The sequence below is a fragment of the Akebia trifoliata genome, chromosome 11 (genome assembly GCF_017979445.1).
Source record: "Akebia trifoliata isolate Shusen 1 chromosome 11, ASM1797944v1, whole genome shotgun sequence".
Taxonomy (NCBI): domain Eukaryota; kingdom Viridiplantae; phylum Streptophyta; class Magnoliopsida; order Ranunculales; family Lardizabalaceae; genus Akebia; species Akebia trifoliata.
The window spans coordinates 47,012,229-47,031,990 of record NC_141385.1 but is presented as its reverse complement, the minus strand read 5'-3'; the positions used below and the strand labels follow the sequence as shown (position 1 = coordinate 47,031,990).

At 34.0% G+C, this 19,762-nt stretch overlaps 3 protein-coding genes across 4 annotated transcripts; 1 reads left to right on the top strand and 2 right to left on the bottom strand.

Annotated features, from left to right (window-relative positions):
* The first annotated feature begins 1,811 nt into the window (after positions 1-1,811).
* LOC147392184 (uncharacterized) lies at positions 1,812-5,425 on the top strand. 2 transcript variants are annotated; one of them, XM_086459772.1, is made up of 4 exons: positions 1,812-2,261; positions 2,356-2,574; positions 4,807-4,832; positions 4,924-5,425. In XM_086459772.1, exons 1-4 carry the CDS (start codon positions 1,893-1,895, stop codon positions 5,162-5,164), a joined length of 855 nt encoding a protein of 284 aa, XP_086315898.1. In that variant the 5' UTR covers positions 1,812-1,892; the 3' UTR covers positions 5,165-5,425. The 2 variants fall into 2 exon arrangements, with proteins under 2 accessions (XP_086315898.1, XP_086315899.1); XM_086459773.1 differs by having other exon boundaries at positions 2,125-2,261; positions 2,351-2,574.
* A 257-nt stretch (positions 5,426-5,682) lies between these two features.
* On the bottom strand, positions 5,683-6,898 carry LOC147392183 (uncharacterized). Its single transcript, XM_086459774.1, has 2 exons — positions 6,546-6,898; positions 5,683-6,453 (listed from the first exon to the last, which is right to left on the bottom strand). Exons 1-2 carry the CDS (start codon positions 6,714-6,716, stop codon positions 5,851-5,853), a joined length of 774 nt encoding a protein of 257 aa, XP_086315900.1. The 5' UTR covers positions 6,717-6,898; the 3' UTR covers positions 5,683-5,850.
* A 6,561-nt stretch (positions 6,899-13,459) lies between these two features.
* LOC147392182 (uncharacterized) lies at positions 13,460-15,367 on the bottom strand. Its single transcript, XM_086459464.1, has one exon. It carries the CDS (start codon positions 15,208-15,210, stop codon positions 13,555-13,557), a length of 1,656 nt encoding a protein of 551 aa, XP_086315590.1. The 5' UTR covers positions 15,211-15,367; the 3' UTR covers positions 13,460-13,554.
* Between the last annotated feature and the right edge of the window lie 4,395 nt (positions 15,368-19,762).

Sequence of the window (19,762 nt, the reverse complement as noted above, 5' to 3'; positions counted from 1 at the left end):
TAACTGGCCCAATTGACAGTCCTACATCAAACATTCCAGGAACCCCCATTTCTATCTTTGATCACAACTTCTCGCTATGTGTAAGTGGGTGCACCTATGATTGGTGTATCAAAATCAGTTGATGTCCACATCAGCTTTCAGTCATGATAAAAAGAAACAACCATACATTCACAAGAGCCACTAAGTCTGTGGTATCAGTCCAGAGATCTGGGCTACACATCCGAAATGCTGAAGGATGATTTAGACAAACCCCTCAATGTTTTGGTGAATGTTTGAAATACCCACTTGGTTTTCACAATGATGACATACGTCCCCTTGACTTCAGTCTTCTCTTGTAAAATATTGAAAATGACCTAAATTCCCTTGTCAACTTCTAGCTAAATTTATTGTGCTAAAAATCTTCAAGATCTTCAATCTTCATGATAAAATACTTTTCATCTATTCAATCTCACATTTTCAATCTATTGTCTCTACCTCGCCTTAAACCTTGTAAAAACCCCTCGATTTTCAAACCAAAATTCCTTCTTCTTCTTCTACTTATCCAAAAATCCAAATTTCTTTTGAAGGTTGAGGAAGATATTGAACATGAGAATAAATTTTTAACTAAAAGATTTGTGTGCACGGAGTCTTAGAATTATTAATGTATATGATTAAAAAAAAAAAAAAAAAGAATAGTTGATTTACGTGATTCGACTATACTTATATCCACCCATGAGATTTGAGAAAGTTTCATTATTTATATAAATGATAACTGTGGAGGAAAAAATTATCTAGCCTATGAAATATTGCCATGTGTTGACCATCGAAGCACACAGGCCATTTTGACCTTTCCCATAACCAAGGCACTCCTGGAAAACGATTACAATGGAGATCCACGTCTCTTTAATTGCATGCATTAATTAGGGGAAAAAAACAAGGAAACAGATCTACCATCATTGTATTATGAACAGGAGGTCTTTTGATCCTAAAGGTACGCATTACTCTCATTCTCTCAACCCTAAATATTACTAACTCATTTGACTAGCAACTGACTTGATCGTCGGAGGAGTTGTGGTGTAGGTAGGTAAAAATTATCAAAATGTCCTGTCAAAACTCTAGAACCCTAGGGTAGAGCAAGATCAAAACTCTAGAACCATATGCTATGAGATGTCTAGAATTCTTATTGGGCTTAAACTTCAAGAGGCAAGGTAGTATCAAAAGGGATATTTTCCAAAGCAAAGTGGGCTTGGCCTAAAGCGAGATGGAAATGTTCTAAGTCAAATTACTCGACTGGGTTTGTGTGGGGGTTCGGGGGCAGTGCACCCAAGGCAATTTTTTTTTTCTGGGTATATATATATTCTTTTCCTTGATCCCTTACAACAGATGATAGAGAGTTTGTAATCTTTATTGTTGATAGTGGATTTTTCTCTCTTTTCTTTGTGAATGTAGGCAATTTACCAAACAATGTAAATCTTGTGTTCTTGTGTATTCATTTTCTCCTTCTTTATGTTACACTTTCACACAACACCATCTTTAATTTTAAATCCTAGGTTTACTAAGCTAAAATTGACTTTCTTCTCTAATTCCCATTTTCTTTCCAAATGATCATATTTGCTATTAGGACAAACAATTATGAGATTCGTAAATAGTGAATTGGTGTATAGTCCCTTTTGACGAGGGCATTCAAGTCACTTTTTATTTGAGAGGACCAAGGTCAAGGGACTTTTCACCATTTTGAAAATCTTGGAGGTATGAAAAATATTTTACCAAAGTAGACGGTTTTGTCTAGATTACCCAATACCAAGACCATAAACAGATATTTCAAACGAGAATCAAGATATGGTTGAGAAGAAGCAAGAGCATCACATAGAGACTCTCTCTCTCTCTTCTTTTATTAAAATCTCTCCAAAGAAATGTTTCAGTCTCACCTTCTCCTCTCCCCAAACTTCCCCTTCTCTCTCTCTTATCCCCCCAACCCATCACCATTTCCATATTCTTTCCAATATTCCGGTCGACTCACCACTCCCCTCTCGGTTCAACCGCGTCTCCGAACCAGACCCAAACTATGGCTCGCCCAACTCCCCGAGCCAACCACCACCACCTCCACTACAACCTCACAAGAAGAAGGACCCATCGAACTCCAATCCTCATCTTCATCCATCTTCGCTACTACAGACGACCCTTCACCACTCCAAGTCGCCACAAGTCTTCTCCTCACTGGCGCCATATCTATATTCCTCTTTCGCTCACTCAGACGCCGAGCCAAACGAGCTAAAGAATTGGTACAAAATCTGCAACCCTTCTCTTCTTTTAATTCAATTTCGAATTTTTTAGCTTTGATTTCGATTTTAGTGAAATGGGTATTTGTTAGTTTAGAGATTTAGGTCCACTGGTGTCAAGAAAAATCTAAAGGAGGAAGCTTTGGATAGTTTGAATGCGATGAAGCTGACTTCAGTCGAGCCCGGGTCGCCTCCTTCGCCTGTTTCTGCATTGTTGGGTGGACTAACTGCTGGTGTGATTGCTGTCATTCTCTATAAGTTCACTATCACTGTTGAAGCTTCTCTCAATCGCCAGATCCTCTCCGATAACTTCTCGGTCTGTGTTTCGTGGATTTTACCCTTTTATTTGAATGCTTTTTAGTTTATTTGATATGTCATGTTGTTTTTTACAAGAAAATTTAGGCAATTGGGACACTGAGAAAATTGAAGGTTTCTGGTTTAGTTATTTGAACAAATTTTAAAAATGCAATAACTTTGATTCGCCCGAGTGATGATAATAGACATCGGTAATTGGATAGGCAATTTGAGCAATTGTGCTTATCGTTGTAAAACTCATTCACGGCCAAAAGATTCATCTTGATTTAGGAGGTGACCTAGTTAGATAGTCAATGTGAATTGTTTGTCACATTAAGTCTTCCAAAATCTGAGCCATCTTTGTTTCTTCCACAAATAACATTTTATCTCTGCAACCCATGTGGTTTGCTCTGTAATGGTAAGAAGGACAAACTGTTGTAGGGTTGAGTTTTTGGTGTACTTTTGGTTTCAGTAGGCATTAACGGAATTTTTTTTTCTTTATTGTTGAATCTTGCAAAAATATTCAAATAAATTGGGTATCTAGATTTTTGAGGAATTGTTTCCTCTTTATTAGAAAAAGGGAAATACCAATTTAACATTCTGTTCTCGTTTAGGCAATTGTAACAATTTGGAAAATTTGAATTCCTTGGAGACGCGATAGTATGGTTATAGCAGTGATTTAATTAAACTATCGCCCTATTGAGGGAAATTTGACTAGGTGGGCTACCTGTTAAATATGGGGATGATGGCTACGATGAGTTTCCTTAGGATTATATGGAATGTGGTAGAATAGTTTTATTTTATTGTATTTTATTTTCGAGTGATGTCAACAAGTTTACTTTTTCTTCAATTCTTTCTGGACGTGGCTTGAATAACATTAGGTACAATAATTCTCTATGGAAAGTATAAAGGGTTATGTGCCACAGGTACATAATAGATTCATCACACACAGAGTAGTAGTAGTCATACAAATCGTGCAGAGAATGTGAAGTAAAGCTTTTTAGAAATTCCACAACAGTTGGATCTTTGCCACTTGGCCTCATCTCAGTGAATCATATATCCTCCCCACATCTATAAAATGCAGAGTATATATTTGAGTCATTGTCAAATGCTTGAGAGATAACTTTTGAGTGTGTTAGGAAGTTGGACCAACTTTCTAAGATGCTTTAGGAAGGCTCACTCAAGCAACAAAGGTTTCGGTCTTCCTGTTAAGCTTGAGATTTTGAAGAGAATATTGGGCTTCCAATTTTCCTCTGGAAATTGAGGTAGCCAAACCCAGCCTTTTCCAACGTTGCTTCCACATGATTGAAATTCACATGCCATTGGCATAACACAAGGTAGTGCTACTTGACATACAATGTACATCACTCCCATACTTTCACCAGATATTCCATCATTGAAAACTTCAAAATAAAGAAGCCTTCATCAAGGTGGAGGACCCAGAGCTCACCTTTAATATTCCAAATTGCTGTTGTGCATGGCTTGAAAGCTGACACTTGTCCCCAAATTGACCCCATCAAGCTCAGCTTATAGTTCTAGTTGTCTTCGTTTTCCAACTTATTTCTCAAAGACCACAATGTAATCTTTTTTCCTTTTGATGGTTGAGCTTGAGTCTTGTGCCGCTTTTTGTTGACTATGTCTGCGAACAGCTTAGTGGAGTTTTTTTTTCTGTTGTGAGGACTCTGTTGAACTTGTGATGTGCGATTTTAGGTATGTCTATTTTCCTATTTCTCTTCCTAGTTGTCCATGTAATACATTCCTTTATCTCAGTTTACTCCTCGGAATACTTAATAGTTCGTCCTTTTGACTATAACTTTCTGTATGCACCAATCATGTTCCATGGTGATATTCATTCCATGTGATACTATCTTCATTCTCTCCATCTGTCGAGTTTTCTTCAATTCTGTATGTATGCTTTCCTATGTTGGAATATCCTTTATCTATACTTCTTCTTGATAATGGAGTTTCAATCTCCTCTTACTGAAACAACAAACCAGTTGTTTGAATATATTCCCTATAACCTTTCCGTTCGAAACAAACAATGAACTAGTTGTTAAATGAGAAGAACTTCAACTCTGTGACCAGAAACAGCCTTATTATCTTAATTTAGATGAAATCTTACTAAATACTATTTTCAAATAATAATTACTGCATGAACCATTTCCTTTTTGTTCAAGTACTTGGATTATTACGCGTTATCTAAACCTAGACAATTTCCAATATATCTAATAAAAACTGTTTCTCTTCCTTACAGGTTCGCCAAATAACAATAACCATAAGGTGAGCATTGCCTTGTCAACCTATCCTTCCATTGTACATTCCCTACCCCTTATTCATAATTCTTCTGATCCTCTTTCATTTGCTCTTACAGGACTATTGTGGGTGGGCTATGCTATCTTGCAACATTCGTTTTTGGTGCCAATGCTCTTGGTCTAATTCTTTATTCGGGCCAACTTGCAATTAATTCCTTCACTGACGATTCTACAGATAAGGCAACATCCTCTGTTAAAGATGATGGGCAGCAAAGCGCGACAAGCTCATCGACCAAGAGTCCTATAGATAATGAGGAATACAACAGTGGCAATGGAGATAGTTCAAGCAAGACTCAATAGCTAAAGAGATGAGTTGAGGGCCCTTTTTGGATCCACTTGTACTATATACCTATTCAAGCCTAAATTTTAACTTAAATGCATTATTGTTGAGTATTGTGTTATCCGCCTCTGCTCCCGAGTATTACTATCGTGCCCCACTTTGACCCGTGACCCTCTTATATTCATAGTTGTGCTTTCCTCATCAGATTGGTCTTTTGGGGTAAATGTTTGTTAACAATTATATTCTTCGAAGATGAGGTAGTCCATTGTTTCTCCTCCGTGTGATTTGTGCTTCGTGCAGCATCGAGTATGATTTGATTTATATTTTATGGTTATCCATTTGAATTTTAAAAGAAGAATGGAAATTGATTTTTTCTTTCTTTCAACATCAAGGCCATAATGTTCTTTACATTATCTTACGGAACCAAGGTTTAAATATTGGCCTGATTTATATTTTAATTCATTTTGACTACCTACTCTCAAATAAAAGTCAAACGTGGTTGTTGAAATATAAAATTTATTATGATCCATCTTGGACATAAATGAACCTCTCTGGGGTTTTACATTAGTAATTAGATTTTGATACAGAGATTACCAAACTTTGACCAAAAGATAGCAGGAGATGTGGATTGACATCAAGCTATTTTGAAGCAGAAACTCAATTTGCATTCAAAGGGGGGAAAAAAAAAAAGAACAAAAATCTATGTTCATTCAGCTTTTTCTACTGGCCGTTGCTCGACGATCTTAGTTATAGTGGTTATTTCCCCAGCTGAGCTGTTATTTCCCCACCTAACCTCTGTGAGCTGGCTTTCGTTCGGAGGCCCATAGGCATGTAACGGGCACGAATTGATGTCAAGAAAGTGGAGGAGCACCACCATAATCACCGAGCAAACAAACATCGGAATTGGACCAAAAATCCAAAGCAACAAAGTAATGGCGAAGTAGATGGCTCGAAGCCCAAGTGACCAAAAATTACTTCCCCTTATCACAGCCTTTTCGACGTATTTCACAGGAATATCGGTGCTTGGTGTGGTTAACAAGAAGTTAGCATGGACAAAGTGCCTGGATGATTGAATAAACGATGCAAAGGCTATAAGGAAAAAAGAGAGAATGCTGATGTACTTGATGATTACCGTGGTCGAACTCATGTCTCCGTAAACTAAATCGCTTATAAATAAGTTGTGAGAAGTACTTCCGACCCATGTTCCAATGAGCGAGCTTAGAGCGATGGAGAGAGTAGCTAAGAAAGTTGCCGCTCCTATGTTGCTTGAGATAACCTGCAGAGCTAGTCCGGTATCTATTGGACCAACCTGCGAGAACCCATTTATATGATGAGGTAATTCAGCTAAATTAGCTAATAAATTTGGGTAAATTTAGTGAAGAAAGGGTATTAAATGCTGACCTGGTTCATCATCCTTTGTACCCAAGCTCTCTTGTTGTGATTCTCATACCCAATAACTGTTGTATGGGGAAGCTTTATGATTCTATAGAGAAGGAAGAGATGGTAGCCAAGCATGATCATTAGCCCACTTGGGACCAAAATCATATCTAAGTATTTCTTCTCCCACTCCATCTAATTTCCCTGTAAGATTACCAAGATAAGGAGAGATTTTGGTCTTGTTATATATTTGGTTTGTTTTTTATAAACCTAACTTTACAAAGAGAATTTAAAAATGGGTTTGCTGAGCTGTTGTCTTTCTTGGAAATTGTATTTGGTCCTTTGGCCTAGGCTTGTGGGTAGCTACTAAGAAACAGCTTCGTAAGAAGTCACGGGGAGACTGCTGGAATTAAAAATTATACAAGATAACAATATTTATTATTTATGAGAGCTTATATTGCCACACCAAATTTTTTATTTATAAGTATCAAATTAGAAGGGCAACCATTCTTTTTTCTTCTAAAATGATATATAACCCCTTTTTTTTTTTTTTTTTTTTTCGGTTTTTCACTCGTGAGCTTTAAATGGGTTAATTATGAGTCTGGTATTTATTATTATTATTATTAGAGCCGTGATAATCTAACTATCCCACGTGACATATTCAGTCGATGCCCCTGACGTGACATGTGCAAGAACTGTAGATGTGCATTTCTCGGGATACAAACCTGCACTTTTTTTTACATCTACGGCTCTGAACATGTCACGTCAGGGGTGTCGATTAAGTATACCACATGGGATAGTCATTTTATCAAGATTATAATTATTGTTTTATAACCTTTTTTGGTGTGTTAGGGAATATAATTAAATGGCGTGTTCTAATAAAAGTTTAGTGTTGTGGATATATATAAGTTCTCTTATTTTAAAAAATGGATGGCAACCATGCACAGTCCCGCTATATACCAAAAAGTGGGTCGCACCACAAATTGTCAAAAGAATTTTAGATCATTCAAACAATGTGAATGTTGAGGCTGCGTGGTTAAGTAAATATTGACGGAGGATTTTAGCCACCTGATTCTATTCTCTTCCTACCAAATGAGACCACGTTTTAATTGACAAATTTTCACAACTTCTCAAAGTCTTAGAAGTGTGAATTGGGTCATTTTAGAGAACTTTTTTTTCCCTCTATTGTAGAACAATTTTGAAAAAATATTTTTGAAGGAAAATCAATTTTCATAAACTTGATATTGTAGCCATGGCTACTAATGGTGCATGGTCGAATTCGAGGGATGGGCCAAAATATAGAATGAAGAATGAAAATGACTAGGGTAAATTACCATTTTGTGAATCAAATTTGACGAAAGTATGATTCCAACTAACTGTTCATTTTCATTACCAAAACAGATTTTTCAAGTGACAACTTCGCAGGTTTAAAATGACAAACTCACTGGTTTGTATAGCGACGATCTCGATAAAAATAGCGAAATCTACAAAATTGTCACTTTAAAACTTTCGATATCGTTATCGTTCACGTTTTAGTAATTAAAATGAATAGTGAGCTGGAATCGTAAATTCGTCAAAGGTTGAACACGTTTTCTCATAAATATCTCAAATGGTTAGGGTTCATCTTTATTATTTCACATTCCACAGGATTCTCCTTCGCCATCTTCTTCGAGGCTTCTTTTTTTAAGAGTGCAAGCCAAATAAGCCAAATGGGCCAATGGATGACATATGAATTTATACGAATCTATTTAATTCCTTTGATTTTTGTTCAAGTCAGATGATGAAAAATTATCACGTCCAATTCTTTCGGGGGATGGATCCATAAGAATTAACCTTTCCTAATAACAAAGAAACCTGACAATATTAAGAGCTTTTGAAAAAAAAGAATTCTATAGAGTGTATGCAATGTTTGATAATATATTGGAAAATGATGAAAGAAAGAAGGTTGGTTTTAGTTTTGGGATCAAGAGAAAGATGTGACTAATATTTTCCAGGGATGGATAGATACAGCTTTGCATTTCCTGCAAACCATTTCTCAGGAATTTCACAAATATTTTCCCTTCTTAGTAAGAAAATTGTGTCCTCATTTTTTTTATTTTTTATACCTAGAGTACCAACCAACGTTACTTGAAAATAAATAGAGAAATTCTATTGGCAGTCCAACTTCTACTTATTACACCCCAATTACTTAAATTATTTATCACTTTCCAATTAAAATTTAACACACACCACTTAAAATAGGAAGTAACATTTCAACATCAAAATTTTCTTCATAATTCTTACTCAAGATAAAAAAGTGATGAATTACCACTGTCGACAATAACCCATAAAAAACAAGAAGCCAATATCAACAACGATCATCTACTCCGACCTTTTGATGTTGATCTTGTACTCTTCACTTTTCAATATGTTTCCATCAAAGAGAAGAAAAATATCCAGACGTAAATTCTTTCCTAAAGAGAAAGAATAGTATTTTCACCTATTAATTTTTTATTTTTTAAATTTAGTCGATGTGTAATAAGTAAAAGTTCAGGTGCCAATAGAAGTTTTTACCCTTGAGTAGGTGTTGTGTAAATAATAATAATAATAATAATAATAATAATTTGGTTTTACTGATTAGCTACTTAATCTTAGATGCCTGTGATGTGTCCAACCCAACCATATACCTAATACCTTCCAATAAAGAATTGAACCAACATCAAATAAAATATCCAATTTTGCAAGTCAGGTAGCCACCCCTAGTTTTAAATAAAATATCTGAGGTCACTTATTTTTATTTCTTATTTCAAATCACCAGTTTTAGGTTAGAAAATAGGAAATATTAAGGAGATAGATTTTCTTGAATTCTTTTTTTATTCTTTTATTTTGACTACAACACATGAGGTTGTTATTTGATAATGTTGGATGTCCAAGCAGACAAAGACAAAGAGTATAATGTTCATATTTGTTAAGAAAGATCTAAACTGCCATACTTTTAAACAAAATACATCACTCAATATATATAGAAAAATTAATAAAATTAGATTGTATCTCTCAAGTTAGTGTTTAGTGACTTTATTTGCTTTTATCGATAAGAAATAAAACAGAAAACCCAAACATAGAAACTTTATGAGGTTCAACCTTCTCTCATCAATCTTATTCACTATAACAAGCAAATGTTACAGAAGGATTTACCCTTCTACATCTCGCTCTCTTTTAAATATGTTTTCTCAAAATCGGAAAACCCTAGGTCGAAGTTATATTTATTTATACTTCGATTTGATACACCTTTTACACAACACTCGTGGACCTAAGTAATCTTGTCAAATCACGTAAATTCTTTATTTTGCCTTATTTAATTTTTATTAATGATTTCTATATTGATTCCCGTAGTGTACCTTGTATTTTATTAAAAATCAAATTTAGTGTAAGATTTCCCTCAATCCCCAAGGGAGTAACTAGAAATAATCATAAAATATTAAAAAATAAATAAATAAAAGCTTATCAAAGGTCTAGCCAAGGATGTCCAAAGCATCTTCTTCTTCAAATCGAAGTGAGTAATACTAATGAAGGGGGAAAACAGAAACTTACTAATCAGATCACCTTGTGGCATTCAAAAGTAAACATGATCCGACGCCACGGGGTTGTAGAGGACGAAATTCTATGAGTTTTTTTAATAATAAAAAAAAATAGAAAAAAAAAAAACCCCTTATTTTTCACAGTTGAATTTTGATTTTAAATTTGGATACTTAGTAGCCATCATTTTCAATTCCTTAGATCAAGCTTGAAAAATACTTTTTTTTAATATGAGTTTTTTGATAAAATATTGAAGAGTGTGGTTTTAAATTGACAATGTGATCATCTATGTTGTCTGATTGACCCATTTTAAGATTTTAAATCTTAAAATTAAAATTTTTGAGTAGAGGACAAGTGAGTAGGAGAGAAATATCCCTAATGAAGATATCTTAACCTTCTCAAAAAAAAAAAAAAAAAAAAAGAGGGAAGCTATCGATCAACAATGGTGAAAGCTTTACTACAAAAAAAAAAAAAAAAAAATGCATTAAAGTCAATACAAAACTACGTTTCATATCAATTGCAATTTAATACATTTATATCCAGAGTGGATACTAATAGTGCACCAATAGAAATAAAATTGAATCGTTGACCTTGACTAATAGAAAAAAAAACTGTATCGTTGACCTTGACCAATAATGCCCAAATAGAAATCAAATTCAACAGCATCGAAGCCGTTCATGTTAATTACATCATTACAACTCTTTAAGGTGGGACCAGAATAATTTCTTGTCTGATCTATATTTCTATGAGAGGAAAATGTATCCACTGTACTTTTAACTCAATGGTGTACCGTCCTCCCCCAGACTCTGTATTTTTTTTTTCTCTCATTGGGGGGTAATGATATTGTAGGAAAGAAAGGGTCCCAGTAATCAAACATACAAGTGATTTTGCAGATTTCGTACCATCGATCATCACATTTCTTCTTCTTCTTTCTCTTGTGGACCCATATTTGTCTCATCCAAAAGTTCAATTTAATAATATACTCCTCTTAAATATAGTATTTATTTTTATTAATCCCTATGGTTGATCTTCTCCATCCTATAAAAGTTTCTCAACATGCGACGAGAAGATCACCCAATTTTAAACACAAAACGAGAGGGAGAACTAAGGCTATCAATGGATCATATTAGACCCAAATCTGATTCGTTATGATCTAATAACTTTGAAACTAGAAGATTTGGATTTTAATAAGGATCTCATTTAGTAACTTCGAAGATTTGGATTTTGATAAGGATTCAACTCGCTAGGTTATTAGATTTGATTATAAAACAACAATTTATGTTCAAATTTAATATAGACCCATTCCAATAAATGTGATTAAATATATAAATCGTATTATAGATTTTGTTTTTATATAAGAAATTTGTGGAGATATTCTCTTGAACTTACTTCAAACCCCCACTCAATGCTAGTTTTAATGGTGAATTCCTCTTCCTTCACCTAACTAAAACATGTATCATCTGACGTTCAAGTTAAAATAAAAGTTAGAAAAGATACGATTATTCAATTGAACCACTCTCCAAAGTCCTCTCCCTCATAACCACCTCAACTATTTATACAAATAATCCATTTTCTTAACCATTATAACAAATACGTCACCCCTTTTTCTTAAAGGGGATTCTCAATGATTCTTTTTTCTAATCGGGTAAATTAAAAAAAATACTCTCACAAGATAAGAAGTCATTTAGGAAAGAACGTGATTGACACGATCAACCATAAGAATAATTGAACTCCAACCCAACCATATGCTCTTCTACTCTGAAAAGTGAAAAACCAAGTTGAATTGGTCTTCATTGCAAGTACATCGGGGTTGAATTGTGCCTGACTACAATCCCTACTATCCTTCCAACCTCTCTTCATTCTTGCCACATGTAGGCCAATATTTAATCCAAATTCTAACCTATACAATGTTAATTTAAATTCTACAGTTATACATAGGGCTGGTAATGATCCGAAATATATCTAAGGTCCGAATTGGTCCAATAAAAAAAAAATTAAAAATTAAAATTTTGGATCGGATAGGAATTTTATATCCAAAACAATTTCGGATTGGATTCGGATCTACTCCGATCCGTTCTAAATAAAATCCGATCCAAACATATTTTAATAATTTTTTTATAATTATTAATTTCATATAAATATATATAGATAAAATATTTTTGTCTTTTTGGTTTCCCCCTATATTTGTAGTTGAAAAGCAAATTTTTAAAATTTTTATATGATTTTATATTTTTTAAATATATTGAACATTGATCATTTGAAAATTAGGCATGTTCGAATTGGATTGGATCGATTTTGGATTAGGGAAGGAGTGAAACTGATCGGATTCAGTTTACATATTCATTCATTCGTTTAGATCAAATCAGGTACATATTTACAAATTTTCGAATTGATATTAGAGTGGTATTGATCCGTCGCCATCCCAAATATACAAGAGATGAAACAGAAAGTACATAAAATAAATAGCTAAACTAGGAGTGTCAATGGATTGATTCTAATTTGGTTATGAAGGAACTTAGAATCATAACCATTATATTAGTTTGATTCCAGATTCAATTCCAAAATAAATGAAACAGATCGGATTCAGTTTACATATTTATTTATTCGTTCAGATTAGAACAGATCAAATCAGGTACATATTTACAAATTTTCGAATCAATATTGGAGTGGTATTGATCCAATACCAAATTGATCCGTTGCCATCCCCAATATACAAGAGATGAAAAAGTACATAAAATAAATAGCTAAACTAGGAGTGTCAATGGGTTGGTTCCGAAGGAACTTAGAACCATACCATCATATTAGTTTGATTCCGGATTCAATTCCAAAATAAATGAAATCGAAACTAGAACTGTAAAAAATCACAGGTACCTATCGATTTCAAATCTCAAGAATTTAATGAGAAACAAAAGTATTTCAAATCATTATAAAAAAAATTTCCTTTAAAAAAATTACATAACAAAATTGTTAAGTTTGTGATTATTTGTTATACTTAAGATACAAATTAATAATTTTTTTCTAAAATAAAAATTTATCTTTGTTAAAAGTACTAATTGTTTAGAAGAGTAACTCATTTTAAGTTTCAATCGATAATTTATATGAAAAATTGAAAAATTTTATATAATATATATTTATTTTTTAAATAAAAAAATATCTTAAATCATCTATAGTATAGAAAAAAATAACAAAATCGAGTATCCTGCGGGTACCCATTGGATGGAACCTAACAATTCCGATTCCTATCGGTTCGATTCCATTTTAGACCTGACTCTTATTGGTTCGATTCCAATAAGAAGGGATTTGGAAGAGGGGTGTTCGGTTCTGATTCCAGTTCGATTTCGGTTAAATGGGTAGCCATGGACACCCTTAAGCTAAAGTACAAATAATTTGAAATGAAAATTTTCATAGTAGCCGATTTACAGAAATACCATCGAAAGGAAATGACAAACACCCCTTACATATCGGCTCAGCTTAGAACTTAGAAGCCGACTCCAGCCGCACTAACGCCGTGTCGATGAGTCTCAATCTTCATGTTCTTCCAAGAGCAAGCCTCAGAAACAAGCTTAGCCGATGATCTCAACGGCTCAGACTTGCAGCGCGTAAGTACGAACGGTTCGTACGCCACGGCGTTCACTAGCTTCTCCTGGATCATGGTCGCCATGGATGGGCCCACCTCCTGAATCTGTTGTTCTTGGTGTTGTTGCTGCAGCGGCTGCGCAGGATAAGAGTCTGTGCTGTTTCTGTTCTTACAATCATCTCCACCGTCCATTATTACGACTTTTTTATTTGGACGGCATTTGATGAAGTCCGTACTACAAACCCATGTCTCCTTCGATACCTCCATCGATAGCTTTGGCTCACACATCATCAACAACAAGCAATCTGGCAACATAGCCCTTTCTCTCTCTTTTGACTTTTGTTTATCTTCTTCATAGACTCGGTCTTCTTGCTCTCTTACTGTTGCAGCAGATCTCTCTTGCGTTTCCATCTCTTCCGTTGACTTGTCAACCCTTTCTTCCTCTAACTGTACGAACATTTCAGAATAAGAAGAAAAACGTACTCTGCTCTCTTCGTTCTCTACTAATCGCTCTTGCAACTTGGATTTTCCCTCTCCTTCCTTTTCGATTACTGGGTTTTCAAGAGAAGACCCATTTAAATCGATTTCTTCTTTAGGCTTCAATGGGTTTTCTTCCTCTTGTGAGCTTTCTTGGTCTTCAAAAGCTTCAGCTTTAGCTGATATTTCCTCTACTTCTTCCACTGTTTCTGAATCTAACTTCTCTTCTTCTTCACTCTCTTCGTCTTCTTCATCAAAATATTCTTCTTCACCTTCTTCTCTAATGTTAGGAGAATCCCAGAATCGATTAACAAGAGCAGACATTCTCAAAGGCTCTGATCTGCATCTCATCAACAACAGAGCATTTTTCGGAGGAACACAACCACTTAGCCTCTCCTCAATTACCTCCCTTACTTCTTTCTTCTCTTTGATCTCAAACTCACCAAACCCATTTACAATTTTCTCTTCTCCCTCTAAAAAATCCATCTCTCTCCTCTTCTCGTCCTCCCCATCCTGCAAATCCATCAACCACCTCGCAAAAATCGCCCCACAAGAACTTGTAGTACTTGTTGTAGTGGTTGCTACTGTTGTCCTCTTCTCTTCCTTCTCTCTCTCATTCATTGAAGAACAAGAAGACCGTCCTCCACAAGGGAGGAAACAATTGAACTCGGCACCAAAAGCCCTTAAAGTCTCACAAATCGTTAAAGGAAGATGAACCCATTTCTGATTTCTATGTGGGAAACACTGTTTCTGCTGAAATCCTTCCTGGGTTTGCTCTGTTTTTCTGAAACTTACTTCCCCATATCTTCTCGATCTTGTTCTCATCTTCTTCACCTGTTTTTTCTTCGTTTTAACTCGAACTTGTCCAATGCACGTAACCTTAGGAGACGAGGGTTCTGGATTATCGAATCCATAACCTCTCTTCTTGCTTCCCGTTGGGAACATTGGCGACGATTGCCCACCTTTAATGCTTCCATTGCTTCTAAGTCTCCTACTTAGAGACGAAGAGAAGGACAAAGTTGGTTCATGGAACTTGTCTGTACGAGCTGGGCTGAGAATCGACTTTGAAGAGAGCTTCATTGATGAAGAGGACTTGAGGTGAAGCAGATGAAGAGCTCACTACTTCCACTTCTATGAGTTCTCTCAGAGTCCATCGTTACTTTCGCCCATCAATCCGAAAATAAGAAAAAGTTGAAGAAAAAGAGTAGTTTTGTTAAAAAATGTTGCAAATGCAAAGATGAAGATTTTACACAAAAACTATAAAAGAATCGTTTTATTTTAAATGACGATAATACCCCTTCTTTCAAGCCGCCAAATACGACGAAGATGATTGATCTGAGTTCAGTGTTTTTAAAACCGGACCCAACCGGGTTTGATTCGATCTTGAAATAAAATCAATTTGACTCTCAACCATCGGTTTTTGTGAGTGTTATCTTTTCATGAACGAATATAAATCAAGGTACTTTAGAAAAACACATACATATTTTTCAAGTTTTTGAGAAACATTAATCCAATAAAATTGAATTAGAGGGTGGTTAATGCCCCCTCTAACACACGCTCCCATCACACAATCGTAAGATCATTTGCCTCGGAATATGCATAATCATAAATTTTTTCTTGTGTTTCCTGAGACAAATGATCTACAGTTCTATGATGAGGGCGTTGGGGAATATCATATTATCACGATTCTATGATTTAAGGACTCAAGGTCTTAACATGGAATCGATTATCAAACCAAATATTTATCAAATTGGTTGAACCATATTGATAAGTACTTATTATAAAAACATGTATATAATTTTTCTTTTTTGTAAATACCTTTATTTGTATTCATAAAAAGATAATACTAAAAAAATTGATGATTCATTTGTCAAATCAATACATTACAAAATCTAATCGATCCAATTGAATTATCCGTTCGATCCACCTTTAGAGTGCCTCATCTATATTTATTTAAAAATATAATATTTTTTTTATTAAAATACTTTTATTCATTAAAAGGATAATACTACAAAAAAAAAACATGAGTCATTAGCTTAATCTATTTTATTACAAAATCCAGTTGAACCACCGGTTGGGTCAAGTTTTTAAACATCTTTCCACGGTTCTGGTTGGGTCAGATCCTCTATAGTACACGGTTCTTGTAGCAACTTTGTAGCACAATTTCAATGGACGAGAGAGAGGTATTCTAGAAGAAAAATTACATTGCAGTCCCTTGTGATCATGACTTCGATCCATGTCTTTAAAAGTAAACAATTACCAAACTCTCAATATTTTAAGTGTCGGATCTAATTGTATCACTGATGTGGCACTCTTTCAATCATGTAAAATGGGTTTGATATCTTTTAAATGGGTGCAATGAGAATTAGACAAAAAACATATATATGAATTAGGTATGTACAATTAGATATTTCGACTCTTAGATGGGTATCACAAGCAAGTGGGTACGATTAGCCATTTTGATGTGTGCAAATACAGCCACCCATTACAAATCACTAATCAGATTGATTGTCGGCTGTATATAAAGTGGGCCAAAAGTATATTTTGGACTTTTCAAACCTCAAGAACCTTTTGAGGTTGTAAATTAAATAAACAGTTGAAATAAGAGGAAAAATATTTCTGTCTAATTATTTAACATTATAATTGCACATGTAACTCGCATGTTTGAATCATATAAGCACAAGTTAATCGAAATAACGAACCTACGCTAGCAAATAAATGGATTATCTCTACCTATCCCTGCCAAGATTGTTGTTCTAAAGTGCCGAACTGTGAACCTGAATTTCAATCAAGTGAGCTAATGAAACGTAGGGGAAAAACACGAATTTCGTAGCGAGCAATACTTGTGTTTTACAATTTAATGATTTTTCAGGGTTACATTTTCCTTCGGGCGAGTAAAGAGTATTCTTCCATCTCAACTGCTTTTATAATGGAGAGCCTCAAAATGTGGGTCGAGTATAGAGATAGAGATGAACTAAAAATGATCAAAATATCCTCAATCTAACAAAATCCTTAATTTCTCTCCAAAATTCTGTCGGCTTCAACTTCTAGAGTAAAATATTTACTTTCGACCTTAATTTTAAATTCTATCTCCTTCGATTTCAAATGTCAAGAGCAAGATAGGATTTTTAGGTTCAAGCGTCTTTCAGGGCGTATGTTGTCTGAGACTAGTATTTAAAAAATTTACAAAATAAAAATATCTTGAAAGTTGAATATGATAATTTAATATGGACTTTAGAAACAATATTTTAAGTCATGGGACTGATACCCCTTACATGTAAGACCTATTGCTCATGACCATAGTCACAAAGTTGGAGTACAGGTTTAAAACAGTAAAGGAAAACTCAAAAAAAAAAAAAAAAAAAAAAAAAAAACATTGAAAATGGGAAAAAAAACAATAAAAATAAAAGATAAAAAGTATACATTAAAATTTATGAAATATATATAATATGAAAATTCATAAAATTAAGTTATTGTCGTCAAATCCCATATTTTTACATTTATGAATCACCAAAATTTATTATGTATCAAATCCCACATTTAAAAAAAAAAATGTTTAGTTTTCTTTTTTCCTATAAAAAAGAAATGAGAATAAAACGATGTTTTTCTTTGTTATAAATGAAAAAATCACATTTTTTTAATTTTTTTAATCGTCGGAGATTCAAAGAAGCATTTTTTTCTTTCTTTCAAAAGAATGCTGATTTTTGTTACTGTGCTCATGACATTCTGGTCCTCATTTTGGTCAATCAATTACAGAAGTCTTTTCTCGAGCATGTGCTCTTGGCCTAGTAAATATCGTTTATTTAGATGTTTATCAATGTAGTCATAAAAAATTTCAACATTGAATAGGAAATCCGCCAAATAAATCACCAATTAATTGATTGAGACTAGAATTTTTTTGTTTTTTTCTTTAAAAAAATCAGCAATTAATACAAAATCTGTTGATTTTACCCAAACATAAGACCATCGCCTGTATTTGATTTTTTCGATCTTTCTCTCCACCGAAAATTCAAAGATGACACATTGCAATCTTTGATAGTTTGGGGATTTTTATCCTCCATAATTACTATATTTATCAGTAGTGGTATTAAGCTTCCCTAGGAACTAATGGAGATCTTAATTCTAAATCACTTTTTTCTAATAGTTTTTTTGAAAAAAGAAAAATCAAGAATTTTTTTTTACATGAAATTAAATATATCATTTAAGTCATTTTACATGAGTCTCTAATGAAAGACTGAAGTCAGTAGTTCAGAAAAAAACTAGAACACCTATGTTATCTCTGGCTGAAAGTTAGTCAAAAAGTAAATCGAGAACGGAAAAAAGCAGATGGATCCAAAAAAGTGAAAATGAAGGCGTCTAAGGTGAACACGTGGAAGAGAATGGCTGATGGTGTGAATCATGAATAAGGTGGTTGTACCAAAGTACCCTCGATTGAAGGGACTTTGCTTCTTTGTGTCATGTGAGAGTTATGAGTGAGAGATATGATAGTGAGAGGTCAGAGTTCATGCTTTTAATGTTACTTTGTTGGGATTAAAATTTTAAAGGGGCGGAATAATACTAGTTGCACACTAATACTAGTTGTTGGTTGCACTCTAACCTTAATTTTTTATTTTTTTATTTAAAAATAAAATACTTATTTTTTAAATTTTGATTTTAACTTACTAATTGCATTTCATTATGGCTATCTTATCATTTAGGGACTTATTCATCTTCCCATGACTTCTTCTATATCGGTGCTCTATTTTTCTTGAGATTGATTTTGCTCATATTCTCCTTGGCAATAGTAATTTAAGGTATTGGTTTTTCCAATCTTTATTCTTGGAATTTCGTGATCATTGATCTGACCGATGTGTTAACATGGATTCCAACGAGTTTCTTAAGCCTCACAATGGCTGTAAAATCTTCAAAACCAATCGTTCCTTGATTTGTCAATCAGGACACAGAGTGATTATAAGGGATTTGTAATGTTTGCACATAGATTAGATGGTACAAAAATGATTAAATCAACAATAATTTATCTAGACATGATTGATGAAGAAGAAGAAGAAAAGGAGTGCAATATTTTATTATTATTTTTGAAGTGCAATCATTCAAATGAAGGGCAAAGGGGAGTTTTTAACTGATGGAGTGCAATTGGTAATGGATGCTATGCAACTAGTCGATTCGATCTTCAAACATGTTTTTTTGATGTCATCAAGCAATGGGTTAGATTATAATTCGGAATCTGATTCAATTCGATTGAATAATATCCAATCCAAACCTTTTCTACTAGATTGAATGGATTGGGTGTGGACTCTAGAGTTGGAATCATATAAACGGCTGTCAATTAGGGCATAAAGTGGGTAGGATTTTATCCGAAATCTAAGCGTTCCAAATCTAAATTTAGCGGGCTTGGTCCAATGGAATAGATCTGAATAAAAATATGAGTCGGATACAAGTTAATGTCTCTTGACTTGAGTTGGACCCGAGTCGGATACAAATCCATCCCTATATATCCGTCTAGATCCGAATGATATATTACTTTAAAAAATTATATTTTTATGTTTTTCAAAATATATTTTATCTATTATCATAAAATAAATGAATTATCATAAAATAAATAAATTATAATAGTAAAATAGAATAATATAAA

Bases quoted from the DNA above. Each gene is read 5' to 3' on its own strand.
- LOC147392183 (XM_086459774.1), bottom strand. From the start codon at position 6,716: ATGGAGTGGGAGAAGAAATACTTAGATATGATTTTGGTCCCAAGTGGG. The intron at 6,454-6,545 runs GTCAGCATTTAA...GGGTTCTCGCAG, and splicing joins TACAAAGGATGATGAACCAG to GTTGGTCCAATAGATACCGG.
- LOC147392184 (XM_086459772.1), top strand. From the start codon at position 1,893: ATGTTTCAGTCTCACCTTCTCCTCTCCCCAAACTTCCCCTTCTCTCTC. The intron at 2,262-2,355 runs GTACAAAATCTG...TTGTTAGTTTAG, and splicing joins CCAAACGAGCTAAAGAATTG to AGATTTAGGTCCACTGGTGT. The intron at 4,833-4,923 runs GTGAGCATTGCC...TTGCTCTTACAG, and splicing joins CAAATAACAATAACCATAAG to GACTATTGTGGGTGGGCTAT.
- LOC147392182 (XM_086459464.1), bottom strand. From the start codon at position 15,210: ATGAAGCTCTCTTCAAAGTCGATTCTCAGCCCAGCTCGTACAGACAAG.